Source organism: Pleuronectes platessa, chromosome 1, assembly GCF_947347685.1.
Source record: "Pleuronectes platessa chromosome 1, fPlePla1.1, whole genome shotgun sequence".
NCBI classification, from domain to species: domain Eukaryota; kingdom Metazoa; phylum Chordata; class Actinopteri; order Pleuronectiformes; family Pleuronectidae; genus Pleuronectes; species Pleuronectes platessa.
Window position 1 is genome coordinate 15,204,037 of NC_070626.1, and position 16,580 is coordinate 15,220,616.

General features: G+C 42.8%; 1 protein-coding gene across 1 annotated transcript in view; it reads left to right on the forward strand.

Annotated features, from left to right (window-relative positions):
• The window catches only part of kif26ba (kinesin family member 26Ba), a 79,501-nt gene extending 64,646 nt beyond the window's left edge, over positions 1-14,855 (forward strand). Inside the window, exons 14-27 of the mRNA XM_053427467.1 lie at positions 12-176; positions 722-860; positions 1,030-1,288; positions 1,424-1,525; positions 1,651-1,778; positions 2,139-2,318; positions 2,478-2,794; positions 2,884-4,461; positions 4,732-4,976; positions 5,117-5,266; positions 5,393-5,607; positions 8,800-9,065; positions 10,077-10,227; positions 11,326-14,855. Of these exons, the coding sequence (XP_053283442.1) occupies positions 12-176; positions 722-860; positions 1,030-1,288; positions 1,424-1,525; positions 1,651-1,778; positions 2,139-2,318; positions 2,478-2,794; positions 2,884-4,461; positions 4,732-4,976; positions 5,117-5,266; positions 5,393-5,607; positions 8,800-9,065; positions 10,077-10,227; positions 11,326-11,474 (4,044 nt within the window). The 3' untranslated portion in view covers positions 11,475-14,855. The remainder of the gene's footprint in view (positions 1-11; positions 177-721; positions 861-1,029; positions 1,289-1,423; positions 1,526-1,650; positions 1,779-2,138; positions 2,319-2,477; positions 2,795-2,883; positions 4,462-4,731; positions 4,977-5,116; positions 5,267-5,392; positions 5,608-8,799; positions 9,066-10,076; positions 10,228-11,325) is intronic.
• The last annotated feature ends 1,725 nt before the right edge of the window (positions 14,856-16,580 follow it).

A 16,580-nucleotide genomic window follows, 5' to 3' on the forward strand; every position in this document is an offset into this window, starting at 1 on the left:
TGCTCCGACAGGTGCAGTGTCCGCAGGAGGAGCAGCCCAGTGGCCCCTCTCAGGCCTCTCAGTCACTGCTTGGGCAGCCGTTGGCCCCCGTCCCAGAAGAGGGAGCGGAGTGCCTGAAGTGCAACACCTTTGCCGAGCTGCAGGAGCGACTGGAATGCATTGATGGGAGCGAGGAGGTAATTTTCTGTCCTATTATGCAGGGAAAAACCACAGCTATAAAGAGATGACAACATAGACTGGGATGCAAATCACAGTAATAACAACAATAACATTGTATATTGAAGGTTTGATTGTTAAAGAAAAAAGACCTTATTCAAATGGCCAAATGATTGCTGTTTACAGCTCGTGTTCAATGTGGGAATTTTCTTTCGATTCAAAGAAGCATATTTCATTTGACTACAAATAATGCATTTGAAAAAACCCTCTTTCTAACTTTGTAAATGTCAACTTTTGTTAACGACTATTCTCATCAGTCACCAGTGACGTTTTCTTGGATAAGCGTGTGCTTTTATTTTGAAGTTAAAGTGACATACATGGAAAATATTTTCTTCTTTGCACAACAAATGCAAATGGGGAAAACATCTACATCAGTTTGACAACACAAGTGCAGCGAATATAAAACACGCTGCAAATACTCACCGTACAAATCAAACAGTGGTGAATGTCATGTGAACAACAAGGTTTGGCTGTTTTTCATCCATCACTCTAACCCTTCGTTCAGGTGGCAAAGTTCCCCTTTGAAGAGGTTCCAGCAAACAAACAAGGTGCCAAACAAGAGCCATGTGTATCTTCATCTGTTCCAACCTCAGCTCCTGCTGCTCCTGGCTCTGCTGCCGTGTTGGACACAGAGGACACAACAGGTAAACACTTTTTATTTCATACATATGCTGTGTATCAATATTGTATCCCTGTGTCATGTACTTATACATTCGAATAACTTGTTCCAAAAACTGGCTATGAAGGCGAATCCATTCCAAATGTGTATTTGTTATTCAACATCCAACCACTGTTAATGTTCTTCATCTCCAGGCTCTGCATGTGCTGTAGAAGGCGCCATGCAGTTCTCCTTCACCTCAGATGCACCGGTCTCCAGGAGGAGAACCAATGACCAGCAGCTGCAGGAGATCAAGGAGGTGGTGGAGGAGGCAGAACTGGCCCAGACAATGATCCACAGCTTGGCTCAGACTTCTGGTTCCTCCATAGTCACTAGTACCAGGAGTGTCACTGGAACCAGTTGCATCACCTCCAACCCCCTGCACAGGGTCAAGGGCTCCCAACCTCATGAGAGGTGAGGATAGACCCAGTGCTGTGGAGCCTCAAGAAAAAAAGAGTGTTCATTTGGACTTTTTCTAGCTGTTGATGATTGGAATGTATTTGATCTCAGCTGACATGATGTCTTCCTTGGTGTCTGTCTCCTTTACAGCAATGAGAGTCAGAATGTGGGTGCTAACGCGGACGGGAAGGCACGCGCTCTAGGATCACCACGCCTCGGCATCGCCAGCCTGACCAAAACCTCAGACTATAGGTGGCCGACACATGAACTGCATTAGGAAAACCTTGAGATAACAACACAATAATTATTCTTGGTGTTTCTTTTATAGCTTAATCAAGCTGCGTATAGAGTAATCTGATTGTTGTATTTTTCCTCAGGCCTCCGTCCTCTCCATCACAGCGGTGCAAAGTGTACACACAGAAGGGCGTGTTGCCGGCAACGCCCCCCCTGTCCTCATACACTCTGGCTCAAGATGGCCAGGCCACAGAGGCTCTGATGTCCGACAGTATGTATCTTCATAAACTTATCATTTATTTACTTAACAGTTTTTCCTTTTTAAGTTTAGTTAAGTACCAGATCATTTCAGTCATTAGTCCAGTCTATACTGGAAATGATAAGTTGCTGTAAACTGAATACAAAAGTGACTCATATATATTATTATTATTATCAACATCTTAACAATGATGGCAGAGTCAATGGCATATTACATAGTTTAACTCCATTGAAACTGGGTTGAAACTGGAATCATAATCTGATGCCAATTTGGTAATTTCCTAAATTTACCAGTGCACCAGCAGGTGCACTTGTTCTTCACGTGGAAAAGAAAATGGATAACGATGCCAAATGTGTGTTTGTGATTCTGCAGACAGTTTGGCCGCAGACAGTGGCCGCTCCTCCACAGAGTCCATTCTGTACAGAACGTCTCCGGTGGGCATGAGCCCGCAAGTCCGAGAGCCAACAGCGTCTCTGTCTGCCAGCCTGGGCTCAGCTGAGACACTCTGTGACGACGATGTACCACCTATACCCATGGACACGCACAAGGATGGTGAGCTGCAGTAAAACAGCTATTTTTAACACAAGGATAAGTAAATCATGAGTCACATTCAAGCCCTTAAAGTTATGATGAAAAATACGTTCATCACATGTAAGCACCAAGACAAGCTGTGAAATTGAGAAATCTCTTTTCTCTCTCCTCCATCTGTAGCCTCAGAGCCAGCTCTATCTGTGGGAACAGTTGCACCTCTCTCACTTGGGGAGGATGAACTGGTGTACACTGTGGTTTCTGGAGGGCAAGAGGAGCCTGACATTGCAGCTCTCATGGAAACAGGGGGCCTGACCAGTCATCCAACCAGCATCATCAGCTTCAACAGTGAATATGGCTCTGTCTCTGCCCCAACCTCAGGCTCTCAACCCTTCAACCTCATCAGTGGTGCTGCTGAGAATGGAGCTGTGCAGAATTATGCCCTACCTACAAGTCTGGCAGTAACCTCAGGGGTTACAGAGGTTGTTGCCCTGGCAGAGGTAAGTGTGACTACCTTTGACTTGAATTTATAGTAACTCATTTGGCGTTTGGCTCTAAAAATCATTTATTGTTTTCTTTTGGATTTCAGGTGGCAATGGCCAAGTTGCGGGTAGAAGGTGAAGCCATGGCCACAGTGATGTCTAACTGCGGTTCACACATGTCCTCCTGGGTGAGCGATCTGAGCCTTGGCAGTGATGCCGATCAGTCTCTCCACAGCTTCAGCCAGTCTCAGAGCCAGCAAGGGGAGGCCTTGGCTGATTCTGATCCCAGCCAGAGCTCTGGAGTCGAGGGGCTCGGTGATTTTAAAAGCTGTGGCAGCCCAAGGAGAGGGAGTCTGGAAGGAGAGGTGGTGCAGCAAGAGAACGGCAGCCCTAAAGGAAACAGAGACAGGCTGAGGAAAATGCCACCCTCCATGGCTAAAACTAACATTCAGATTCTGGTAGGACCCAGTAGCCTCTCACCTTTGAAGACCACAATGAGCATTCACCAATGTGTGACTGTGAAACCCATGATGATCCAAGAACCAACCCTGCTCTCCTCACCTACCAAGATGAGCTTAATGAAAGATACAAGCAAATTCAATGCACCACTTTTAGCTTCGATTTCCAGTGAGATGAGCTTTGACGACCCCTGGTTGAAGCGTGGAATGGAAGAGAGGAGGTCCGGGGAGTCTACGTGTGAAGTGAAGCCAGAGAAAAGTGAACCAAACCATGTAAAGTGTCAGGGTGGAGCTGGGGCCGGAGACCTCCAGGGCTTCTGCAAGGATGGTGAGAGTAGTGATGCATTTGTGTCATCTCCAGATTCCTTTAATAAGAGAGTGGTGGATGGTTGTGAGATGGTTGCTGTCGTCGCCCAGGGAGAGGGCCTCACTATGTACAGCCCAGATATCCACCGTACGTCCAGTCTTCCCCGCGGCTGGCACCGTCTTAACCGTCACGATGGCTTAGACAATGGAATCGAGTACCGCAACCTTGGGGTCACAACTTCAACTCCCTGTAGTCCCCGCTCTACACTCGACCGCCGGGGATCAACTGGGAAACAGGGCTTTTTCTCCCACAGGAAGGGTGGGATCCCACCGCTTCCACCTATAAGGAAGTCCAGCCTTGACCAGCGGAGCAGGGCGGCCAGCCCTCTCCACCAACCCAGTCACGGAGTCCCGCAGATTGGGAGCTCAGTAGATGATGTGGGGGTTTCCGCCGCCAGACTACGAGGCTCCAGCATTGACAGCAGTAGACTTTTCAGCGCCAAGTTGGAACAGCTTGCGAACAGAACCAACTCACTGGGTCGGGCACACACCTCCCACATTGGTTCCCACCATTATGACTGCTTCTCCCTGGAGAGGGGCGAGAGCCTGAGAGGAGGAGTTAGGGGGGACAGCACCATGCCTCGTTCAGGGCGCAGTCTCACCCGGGCTGGATCGGTTTCTTCTCCCACAGCAAACACGACCAACTCCGGTTTCAGTGGCAGTTCTGGTCCAAGCAGCGCTCCACAGTCACCAGCCAAAACCAGCGGCCAGTCAAAGATATCAGCCGTCAATAAACTGCTGATGACCAGTAGTCCCAAAACCAGGAGTCTGTCTGCCTCCAGCACCAAGACTCTGAGCTTCTCTACCAAGTCTTTAAGCCAAACCGCCAACCGCAGCTCCAGCCTGCCTCCTATTGGAAAAGTACGAATTCTTCTTAACAGTAAATTAACATGTTTACCCATTTAACATTATTAAACTACATGACTATGGTAATTAGCAAAACTAGATGAACAATGAGATTTAACGTTTTAGCACCAACTCTGTGACCTTCTTCTGTTGGCACTTGAAATTTGACACAGGAAGAAACACAGAACACATTCAACAACAACTCACTACACATAATTCAACAGTTCACCATGAACACGGTTTCTTCTTCTGCTGTCCAACTGAGTCCCTTACCTGTTTCCTCAGCCTCAGAGCACAGTGCAGGTTCCTGTGCAGCAGCAGGGACAGCAGCAGGGACCCTCCCCAGGGTCCTGGTCTACCCAGTCTCTAAGTCGCAGTCGAGGGGGAAGCCTGGCAGCCAAGCTCCCACTGCGGGCCGTCAACGGTCGTATCTCAGAGCTCCTCCAAGGAAGTGCAGGCTCCCGTTCCAGGAATCATGCACAGGGAGGAGGCACTGATCCTGCAGAGGAAAGAGGAGTTGGAGGAGCAAGGTGAGTCAGGCTGACTTTATGTTTCAGGTCTTGTAAAATAATTGTATTGATTTATATGATGTGCAAGTGACAATTTCTAGCTTTTAGACACAAATGCAGTGTGTTTGAATTAATTCCTGCCTTGCTTTTATTTGACCCAGTGGAGGGGGAGCTGGAGCAGGAGGTGGTGGAGATGGTGGTCTGGGTGAGGAGAAAGCAGCAGTGGTCCAAACGCTGCCTTCTCCCTACAGCAAGATCACAGCCCCTAGAAAACCTCAGCGATGCAGCAGCGGCCATGCCAGCGACAACAGGTAGGACCTCAAGTTGATTGAGAAATTTTACAATCTTTAATTTTTTAAACAATATACTGGTCCTGCCTAAAAATAGATTTTATTGTTGAACATACCACTGATAGTGATCTGATTTTTGACTCACAGCAGTGTACTCAGCGGGGAGCTCCCCCCGGCCATGGGGAAGACGGCCCTGTTTTACCACAGTGGAGGCAGCAGTGGCTACGAGAGCATGCTGAGAGACAGCAGCGAGAACACAGGAAGCACCTCCTCTGCTCAAGACTCCCTCAGCGAACACAGCACAGTCACCACCTCCTCCAGACGGAGCTCCAAGAGTAACAAGAAGAGCAGGAGCAACACAGGTCTCAATAAACATTCAAACCTGTTATCTCAATATTGCTTAAATAACGTTTATTCTTAGCTGGATTGGGTGTCGTACAGGGTGACATAACAGAGGTTATGTTCTCACTGTTGTTGGTTGGTGTCAGCAAGATAATGCAAAAACGACTGAATCAAATTTCAGTGTGGCTCCAGATCAGGAGACGGATCCAGGATATATTTTCACGTTATTTCATTTTTATTGATATTCACATCCAAGAGAATAATTCATGGATCTTAATAAAAACAATAAGCGTGTTTAGGGGACTGATCTCAATGAGTGTGTGTATTTTGATGCAGATCCAACTGAAAGTCAACATTTAGTGAATTTAATTGTGGTTTCACTAGAGGACTGTTGGGCCTTGCCGAAGTTATGTGTTCCACCGAGTGCCATTTTAGTTATTGTTTGCAGTAAACCCTGTTTCATTGGCCTTAATTAGGGGAGATACAGAAGCATTTCTCAACTGAGCTACAAATATCCTGCTGCAACAAGATCATAAAGTCAACAGAAGGCAGCATTTGAAAACTGGTGAATGAAAGAACCAAATTTCATTTGATTTTAATTTGATACACTCCCTTTCACCCACCACACTCAGCACTTGACCGAGACAAGCTCAGCCATGACTATAATCAGAAGACTCCCAAAGCTTGGACAAAGAAATGAAAACCACAGAGGAGCACTGATAGAAAGAGAAGGAGAGATAGCGGCTGCTACAGAGAGAAAAAGTAATGGGCAGGGAAGAGAGAATGAGAAAGAAAGCTGCGGTTGCAGAAGGAGCCAGGTAGCAAAGGTGACCCTGACCACCCATCTGTGAAATGGTGAAGGAATCTGCTGGTGTGGGCTGTAATGAATATATATTCATCAGAACACCACACAGAGAGCCTGCTAATGTGCTCTGCAATTTACACTCTGCTGGTTAACAACGAGGATGGATCTGTGAGAACAAGCGTATTGGACAGCTCTTTCTGGTGTGTCTGTGAGAACTGATTTAAATTGGAATGTACCTTTCCCTCTGTGCGTGTAGGATGTGACTTCACCTCCTGCCATGCAGCGTCAAGTCAGGATTTACACTCATTTTCCTTTGGCCGCAACTGATCCTGTAGCTCAGAGAGAGAGAGCGTGTGCTGTCCATCAGTCACAGAAAGAAAGAAATGAGAAATAAAGGACTCATTTCTAGTCTATGCGGCATAGGCAGCATAGACTGCCTATGCCTATAAAAAGCATAGACAGTCTATGCTTTTTATACATGGAGGTTGAGACCAGTTATGGAGGCTGGTTCCAAGATAGATACAAAGAACACAGAGAATTCTCCTGAAGGTCCAAAACAGAGCTGGTGAATCCACCTTTTGCTATCGCGCACAACGCGCATGCAACTAAAAATCATTACCCACTTTAACAATCAATGGTCATAGAAAAATGTCATTGCTTTTAACATGTGCCTTTGTTCCACAAAATTATTTGTAGCGACTGATTCCTGTGTGTGGTCCAGGTATTAGTTTTGTTGTGGGGACTTAAATCGGTTTACCCAATCAGATAGTGGGGATTCGTCTTCTTAATGGGGACAAATACCAAGTCCCCATAACATAAATTATTAAATCTTGGGGACATGTACTAAGGTTATGGTTTATGTTTAGGTTAGGGTTAGAGTCTCTGTAGGAAATCAATTGACATGATGTAAATTTAAGGAAGTCAAGGAGACACGACTATGTGTGTGTATGTGTGTGTGTGAGTGTGTGTGTGTGTGTGTGTGTGTTTGTATACAATGAATTCTGCCTAGATAAATAAATGATCAATAGAATACATTAAATACAACAATTCAGTTCCAAATTCAGATAATATGAATAGTAAGAGGAAGAGAGGACAAATGTGTCACAGCAACCTGTGCAAATGTCTCTCCAGTTTCCCTCCACGTCTCGACCTGTCCTCGTCATCTACTGCTCTGACATTTCCTGTCTCGTTCGTCCTGCACGCACCTTCTCCTCCCTGCAGACCCTCGTTCTCTCTCTGTCCCCTTCTACGCCACGTCCTACTATGTAATGAAATACAAATGTCTCTGCTTGACCTTCCTGTGCCACACTGAGACCTGCAGCCTTATTAAAATCACCCCTCTCTCCCTCCTCTCTGCTCTCACTCACCTCGTCCTGCTGTGAATCTGATAACACCCATTCCTGACGACATGGTTGGTTGTCAATTTCTATGTAAAGTGAGTGTGTGCCTGGATGAATGTGTGTGTGTTCGTTCAAGCGTAGTGGGAAGATTAGGGACGGACCCGCTGCTCTTATCTATAACTTTAATGAACAGGGAATAAACTTTTTTATCTTGCTTCATATGCCATTATCTGTTTCTTTTTCTCTTTATGTCTTTTCAATCACTCAGTACTTTTCTTCTGTTCCTTCTATTCTGCGTTTCTCCACTGATGATTCATCCCTTTCCTGTCTGACCTCTCTCCTCAGCGGAGTAGCATTCTGCTTTTTACCCTCCATGCTCTGTCTTCCTGTTTACCTCTGCTGATACACAGCAAATTGAAAAGCGTAAACAAGCAGGACTTTTGCGTTGAGTACAAGCACCCTTACATTGTACTTTATTGACTGTATAGCAGGGGATTAGTATGTTAACAATTGCAAAGGTGGAAACAAGCTTTTTCTGGTGTTCTCATCCTGAAAAGTCCAATATAAGTAAATGGTGAGAGAAGGCAGCAAGCTATTTCGTGTTTTACTCATTAGAGATATATAGTTTAACATCTTTTGTAAATTCACTATTTTGCTTTCTTGCAGAGTAAGAGCAGAAGATCAATACCACTCTCAAATCTGTTCATTCGATATAAGATTCTAGCCAACAACCTTTAGCTTAACGTAGAATAAAGCCTGGAAACACAGGGAAGTTGTCCGGCTCTGTAACAAAATGTTAATAATAATAATAGTTACGCGGGGCACCTCTGTTGTTGCTACCTTTTTTTGGAGAGACTTTGTCCCTCTATGGTGAATGTAGTCAGTTCAGGATACAGTGTTACTTTGTATTTAACAAAGACACTTCACCGACAAACTGCACAACTCACACAATGAAGTAAACCTTTCTAACCTATCTACAGTCCAACCCACCTACAGTAAACAGCATCAAATGTGTTTCAGAGTCCAGAATGGTTTTGCTGGTGACACTGACCTATTTGCTCTTTCAGGCCTCCAGCGTCGTCGCCTGATACCAGCTCTCACCTTGGACTCTTCCACCTCCTCGCCCACTCATCGCTCCACAAAACAGGCCAACACTTCCTCATCTTCCTCCTCCTCCAGCCCTGGTGCCTGCTGGGTAGATGGCCCGCTGGGGCCCCCAGCTCCCTCAAACCTCCGGGGCGCAACGGCAACGACAGAAGGCTTTGAGATCAAGGTGTACGAGATAGATGATGTGGAGCGTCTGCAGAAGAGGAGAGACAAAGGAGGAAGCAAGGTGAGAGAGAGAGGAGTGAGAGGAGGACATGTGATGGTATTGGTCAAACTGCATGGGAAAAAATATCTTTGTATTTACTTTTCAAAACTCTAAAAACAGGAGGTGATTGTCTGTGGTGGGAGTACATGTTGTTGGTCAACAAAAGTGTTGACACTGGCAAAAATAACAGAATGTTGGAAAAAGAGAGAATAACAGTTTGGAAGAGAGGGAACAAATATGAAAGGGTTAAAGAAAGAAAGACTTACAGTACAGTGGTAGTTTGAGGGAGAATGAAGAGTGGGTTAAGGGATTGTCCAGAGGCCGGCCAACATATTACATTCAAGGTCAATGAAATTGTACTGATGAATATTTGTAGGACACAAAAAAAGAAGCAATTGTTCTGATGGACCAACGAGAGGAGGAAAATGGAGAAGAGAAGAGACACAGGAAGCAATGGGATCTGAGCTACTGCTTCAGCCAATGAGTTAAGAGACTTCAGAAAAACCAACTTGCTTTAATATACTACATTAAGGATTTTCACTAAATGAACATTAGCACTACGCTCGATGAACAGTGAGTATTTTGAATAAACCTACATTCCCATTCTCTGCTTACTCCAGAATACAGACTGGTTCTGTGAATCTCATTAAGCTGCTGCAAATGAATGCAGTTTTTTCTTTTTAGGGTTCCCGCTCTGAAACCTTTATGTATTCAGTCGAGGGAGCATTGTGAGCTTTGTGAAAGAGGGAGGGAGAGAGAAGCATGAAATATAGATTTCCCCCGCAAGCAGCCTTAAGAAGCCACTTAGCCCCCGACTGCTCCGGTGGAGCTGCTCGGTGTCCGAGCGTATGCACTCGGCCGCGGTCTCACCGGGGCTTGAGGGGTGTGATGTGAATGTTTGTACCTGTGTGAATGTTAAGTAGTCTGCTGCTGGAAGAGAGACACATGTTTCACAACAGAACACTGGATAAATAAAGGTGAGCCAAATCCATATCTGTCTGTCTGTGTGTCCTCTCTCTGTGTGTGTGTCAGGAGTCGGTGTATGTGAACCCCAAGCTTCGTCTGCTGGAGAACCGCCAACAGCGAATCAGTGAAGTCAGAGCCAAGTACCAGTGTCTGAAGAAAGAACTGGAACTAACCAAACAGTACCTGATGCTGGAGCCACACAAATGGACCACTGAGTGTAAGTGTAGCACTGACACAACAGGAAGTGCGCTTGTGTTGTGAGAGAAGCAGGGTGACAACATCTGTCATGTTGTGAGTGCAGGTTGTGTGTGTGTTTGAGTGTCTCATCGTGTTTTATGCACCAGTGGATCTCAACAGGTAGAAAAGTTTGTTTTTTTCATTAAAAAGAAAAACATTGTCTGTGGTATAATAAGCAATCATTCATATTTGTCTGTAATATTTGTTGACAATTGTCGTCAGCCTGCTGTTGATTTTTAGGAGCACTCTTCATATTTTAAGTGAAATGTATAGACTGTTGAAATTGGCTTTATTCTCTATATTTCTGTACAACAAGCAACAAAAACACCTAAAGCAAGAATGCGTTAGTCTTTATCATTAATGTTCCGACTTCCCGCTAACAAACCCATTGTTCCTACATAAGACATCAATCTTTCTAAATAAGCCACACATAAATAGCTTCATTTTTAAAAAGGCTCAGTAATTTCCAGAGCAGCTGGGCTCCGTAGTTTTTGGCTGTTACTCAAACAGGAGTAAATATTACATTTGCTGGAGCCTGGAACCGTGTTCAGCTGCGGACTGAAACATTGTCAATGTACTGAATATCTACAGCGATACAATAAAATACAAAACAACTTTATATATCCCAAAGGCAAATTAGTTTTGGTACATTAAAAGAAAAACAAGATATCGGCATGTACTTACAAATGTGCAGTAAGCAGTAACACATGAAACACCATGAATGAGCATTGAGCTAAAAGTGCAATTTCTATAAAGAAGGACAGTGTATGTGAGATTGATTCAAATTGATTTATTGTGTAACTATAGTAACGCAATACATCAGCCTGTGGAACAGAGTGGCCTAATAGTGTGTTTCAGTTTTTGTTCAACAACAGAGAAACAGAGCAATAAGTTATTTCCGGCTTTGACGACAAGGACGTTATTTAGATCACTTCATTCTTAGTTTTGTTTCATCTTTTTCTCTAGGAAACAGAAAAACAATAAGGAAATATAGAATACCTCCAGCTTATCTCTTAAAGTGATGAATTAAGTGTTTAAGCAGGTTGTGACTTTTTCTTTCTCTCCATTCAATATCCAGTCGAGCTGCAGCAGGTCTACGAAGTGGACTCTCTGGAGTATTTGGAAGCTCTGGAGATGGTAACGGACAAACTGGAGACCAGGGTCAACTTCTGCAAAGCTCATCTCATGATGGTCACCTGCTTCGACGTGTCCTCAAGACATCGATAGACAGAGGGAGAGAAGAGAAGCAGGAGGACAAGGAGAGGTGGACTCACGGCAGGACTTCATTTGATGTTTATTGGCCAAACACATTTAAAATATATACCTCCTTTGTAAATACATCTCATTGGATTACTGGTTAGATGGAAGGAGGAGATACAGGGATGGACTGTCCATTTGATTTATCATGTCGGGCATCATTATGTCCCAAGATGTAAGTCGGCGGAAGGACAGATGGATGGAGAGATTGGGGGATTAAAGGAATGGAGATATCTGACAGGCCAACAGACAGATGACCTTGCAGATTTTCACATTTGGGCTTTTAAGAAACCTCAGAAACAGTCACTGAAGAGCTTCTTATTGACAGGCCGCTTTGACTCAGATATAAATGGCTGCCCTGAAGGGGGCAGACAGATGGAGGTGACTCTGAGACGAAACATCAGACAAGTGACCACATTTTTCCAGAGAACAGAATAATTCTACTGCAGAGCAACCTCTTAGACTCAGTCGAACGTTCAGTAATATACGGTGAGTAAAATGGAGAGACAAGCAAAAACTGCCTTTTTTAAACAAAGGAGGATGAAGGAGAGGTTAAGGTCAAAAAGAGGAACCATTTCTCCTCTCCCATTATTTTGGAAGAGCACTTTTTAGAGTAGTTGAGAGCCATTGACTGTAAACACAGTGCTGACTACAGAATGGCCTGGTGTTGTTGTGCAGTTGATGATAGAGACTGACAAAGAGAAAGACCATAGGACAAAGAAAATGATCTAGATAAGTGCCTTGTGAACATTTCAACAATACCAAGACCAATTCTCTTTCTCTCTGAATATGTGTACATGCAGTAAGTATGGTGCTTACAGAAAAAACACACACACACACACAACAAATGAGCATTGTCCTTGGAAAATCTTTGTTATTACAGCCATTGGTAAATGTGATGCTTTACTGCGTTTAACTAGAAGAAAAACTCACTTTGTTTGAATCTTATTTGGTGCACTGATGTAATATATTGGAGCTGTTTGGATCCCTAACGCTCAAATTGAAACAAATGAGGTCTGATGCCGAACTTGCTTCAAAACTGGTCAGAAAAATTGTGGTCGATGTTAATACGGGCAATGTATCAATATGAAATATTCCCATACAGCTCCTTTGAAACCACCAAACAGTTGCAAGGACCAAAAGATTTATTTAAAAAAACGTACATGATATTTCAAGGACACAGACTCATGTGTGTTAAGAAAATAATAATAATAAATAAACAGAGAAGAAGAAAGAAGCTACGTTCTTTTGCTGATGTGATTTCACTTGACTTTACTCACAAAAAGAGCACATCTGAGTTGTGACCCTCTGGGGCACATGTACCATGTGCCCCCCCCCCGCGATACAGTCATGATGGCTTTTTCATGTTCAAACGTCTAGTCACACAGGAGTGGAGATGAAGATGTGTCTCTGTGTTACATCCATCGACTGACTGACTGTCTGACTGACAGGTGGACCGTCTGTTATTTGTATCTGTGTCGTTCTGCTCTATTCTAAAAGAAACTGAATGATTCGTCAATGTGTGGTTTTTATAATAAAGTCTCTTTTTTATTTGAGTTCAATGGGACCATGGAGAGACTATGTGTGATAGTAGGATAATGAAAATAGGTATAAAGTCAAATATTTAAGACTAAGGAAGACCTTTGATTTACACAGTTCGATTTGAATGTCTTTATTGGAACAAAGTAGTGAAATTAGACTGGTTATACTTCCTAGTGAATACAGTTATTGTTAAAAATGGCTGACTAGTTCAAGTTCTGTGTCCAGACATTGTAAAGAAACTAAAATATATTTAACGAAATGAAACTAAAGAAAGAAAAGGATGACGACCAAATTAAGAAGCATAGATCTCTGCCTGGTTCCATGTTTTTTGGATAGCAAAAATTTGTTAATATTATCTATGGTGCTTGAGATGCTTATGATCTAAATGTTTGTACAAATATAAATATATGAAAAATCCTGTTTCCCTCTGAAATGACAGAATTACTTTCGAAAGCTTCTTCTACATCTCTGTCTATTGTTGTCCACATCCACCGCCCTCATCTGCCCCGGCAAGCAGAGAGCATTCTGGGAGATCATGTCTATAGTCTGGGAGGAAAAAAGAGGGAAGAGACTTCACAGGAGAGAAAACTCTGGGTTTATTTAGCATGATGTGTCAAAAGCTTCGCAATTGATCACGATCCGAACATCTGAAACTCTGTTTTTATATTTTCCACTGGACGGGACTGCCAGTAAAACCTTTGAAATGTTTCAGGTTTTGATGTTCGTGTGTTACAAAGTTATAATAGTGATTCATTTCATGATCTGCTCACCCATGAAAGGGACCTGGTAACAGTGATGCTTTTACGGACAGATGAAGTGATCTAGTCAGAGGTGTCTGAAGTTTCTCCTGTGATATCTCTCGTTCCCTTTTTTAATCCCCCAGTTCACTGTACAAGTCATGAATGAAGTTTTTTATTTATTTGAGCTCAGGAGAGCAGATCTCGCCTGTCAACGTTTTTTATTTATTTACACATTATGATCTTACAAAGTTACTATGCATTTAAGAAAAAGAAAAATAACTGTATATACATTGCTGAGCCCCATGTCATATAAATATATATACTGTACACATAACATATAAACGCTCATCTTTATTTTATATATTTTGTGTTGAATTATTTTGCTCCTGCTGTTCCAGTTGGGGATTTGGATGAGTTTGGGTTTCCTAAAGTTTCCACATCCAGGGCAGATTACGTGGTTCCAGCACAACAATAATTTCAGGTGAATAAATACTGAGCAAAATGAAGCAAATTAATGGTTGATTTTTTTTTTTTTTTTTTACATGTGAAGAAGGAAACGTTTAAGCATGAAAACAGCTGTGTTGTTTTTAAATGAAATGACAGTATCTTCTACAGTATTAACTAAAAGCCTTGTGTTATTAGCAGTGGATGTTTTTGGGAACCCCAACCTCTGGATGAGCTAAACGGCTCATACTCATTTGAAAATGCTATGTGTGAGGTTTCCTCCTTCATGTGTCTCTGCCAAAGGTATTGTGGTAGCGCTTTATGATTCAAGCAATAACTGTGAAAAACACCTCGGGTTTTAGTTGGACTTTTCAAAAGTAAAGGTTTAAAAAAATTAACATACTGACAAACATGCTGTCGGTGAATTAAAGAATTATAATGTGTTATCTGGAAATCTGACACATAGCATCTTCTAAAGAATATTGTGCATTTTGGTGAATATGAAGTGCAAGATTCTCACTGAGTGTTGACGATTAAAGATTGCAACTACAAAGTGTGGTCCGACACATTGTATTGATGGGAGATTAAGATGGAGGGAATGTAAATAAAGGAATGTATTGAAAGAGTTTGACATGTGACTCCATATTCTTTTAACACAGGACTTTCAATGTATTGTCCACACATCTGATGTATGTTCTGTCCAAAACCCAATGAAATATGAAAATGTTTACGACTACATGAATTAAAAAGATCTACATGAAATATAGTTGTCAGGCTGCCAATGGAAGACTTTGTAAGATGTGACATGAAAGACTTATTTCACTGGATTTGGTTAAATGCACATAAACAAAAATGAGTATCATTGTAAAAATAGGTACAAATGATCCTCACCTGCTCAACATGCAGAAACCACTTTTACTCTCAGCTACCTAGATTCAAACCTAAAACCTTATGCCACAATGTACAATTTATCTGAAGCAACAATTCAGCAGATGTGTTCTTCCACAACTTAAGAAGTTACTTTGAATGGGGTACCAAAAGTTCATTTGAAGCCATGTCAGGTGTCTGTGTTTATTCTGTCAAGTGGACAACAGACAGCATGTTTAGCTTCAATTACACATAATCCACACTCAGTAGGCTACAGCTACCTTGTTGGAGCAATGATATGCTGCCTCCGTCAGCTCACCTGCTTCAAAGCTTCAGTCCTTTATTTCTATTTTGGTAATGATCCAGCTATTTCTGTCAGACGAGGTTGACCCCCAAGAAAAGACTGATCGGTTCAGACACTATCACCACTGCAGCCTCACTCTCTCCGTCACATTACTTTCTCTGGAAACTATAATCTGACACCACTTTTTCACAGGAACACCTTTTTTCCCTCCTTCATGGCCTTCCTACTCTGACATATCCATGTGAAAATGATCCAACGTCCCACAAAAGCTGCTCGTAATAAAAGAGTAAAAAAATTTTGGGAAAAAAGGTGTAACCTTCAAACATTAATGTGAGCGTTATAGACATTGTGATTTCCTGTTTCTTCATCAAGACAAAACAGTAGAGGTAGATTGTCTTATCCTTTTAAAAACATAATCAAATCTCTGTTAGATCTGTTTCTATACAGTAAAAGTACCATCATTTTAGAATGTCTACCTTGGATTTCTACTTATTTCCTACTGTGCATGTATCTCTGTGTGTGTGTGTGTGTGTGTGTGTGTGTTAGTGTGTGTCTGGACCTGACCCTGCAGGCAGCTTTCTAGTGACATATTGCCCTGTTGAGCTTGCTTTGATCACCCACGCACAGCGGGGAACAGGAGGGAGAAGGAAGGAAGTAAGGACTGGGAGAAAGAGAGAGAGAATAGATGGGAAGAGAGGAGAATAAAGGTGGCGAGAAGGAAATGCACAGACAGAGAGAAGAGTGAAAAAAAAAAAAAATAGGATTACAGCTTGGGGAAGTAGGCGAAAAGAAGTGAGGCATGGAGGAGATACCCAGCGGTTGCGGTGTGTGTGTATATATATATATATATCCCAATACGCTAATGTTCACTATTTATAACGCTACTTCATAATGAATATATATATAAATCCCTATAGGATGCAGCATTTACATTTTCAAAGACTTGACGCTGCATGCCGTCAGAGAGATGATAACATATAACGGAAAAATATTTTCTGAATATAAGCTTTAGATTGTGTATCGTCATTGACCTTGACACAAACACACACGTTTGTACATCTATCTTAGTGAGGACACTCATTAGCATAATGCATTCCCTAGCCGCGTACCCTAACCGTCCAAACTAAACCTAAAATTAATTGGACCTGAATCTTAAAACCAAGTCTTAACCCCCAAGCA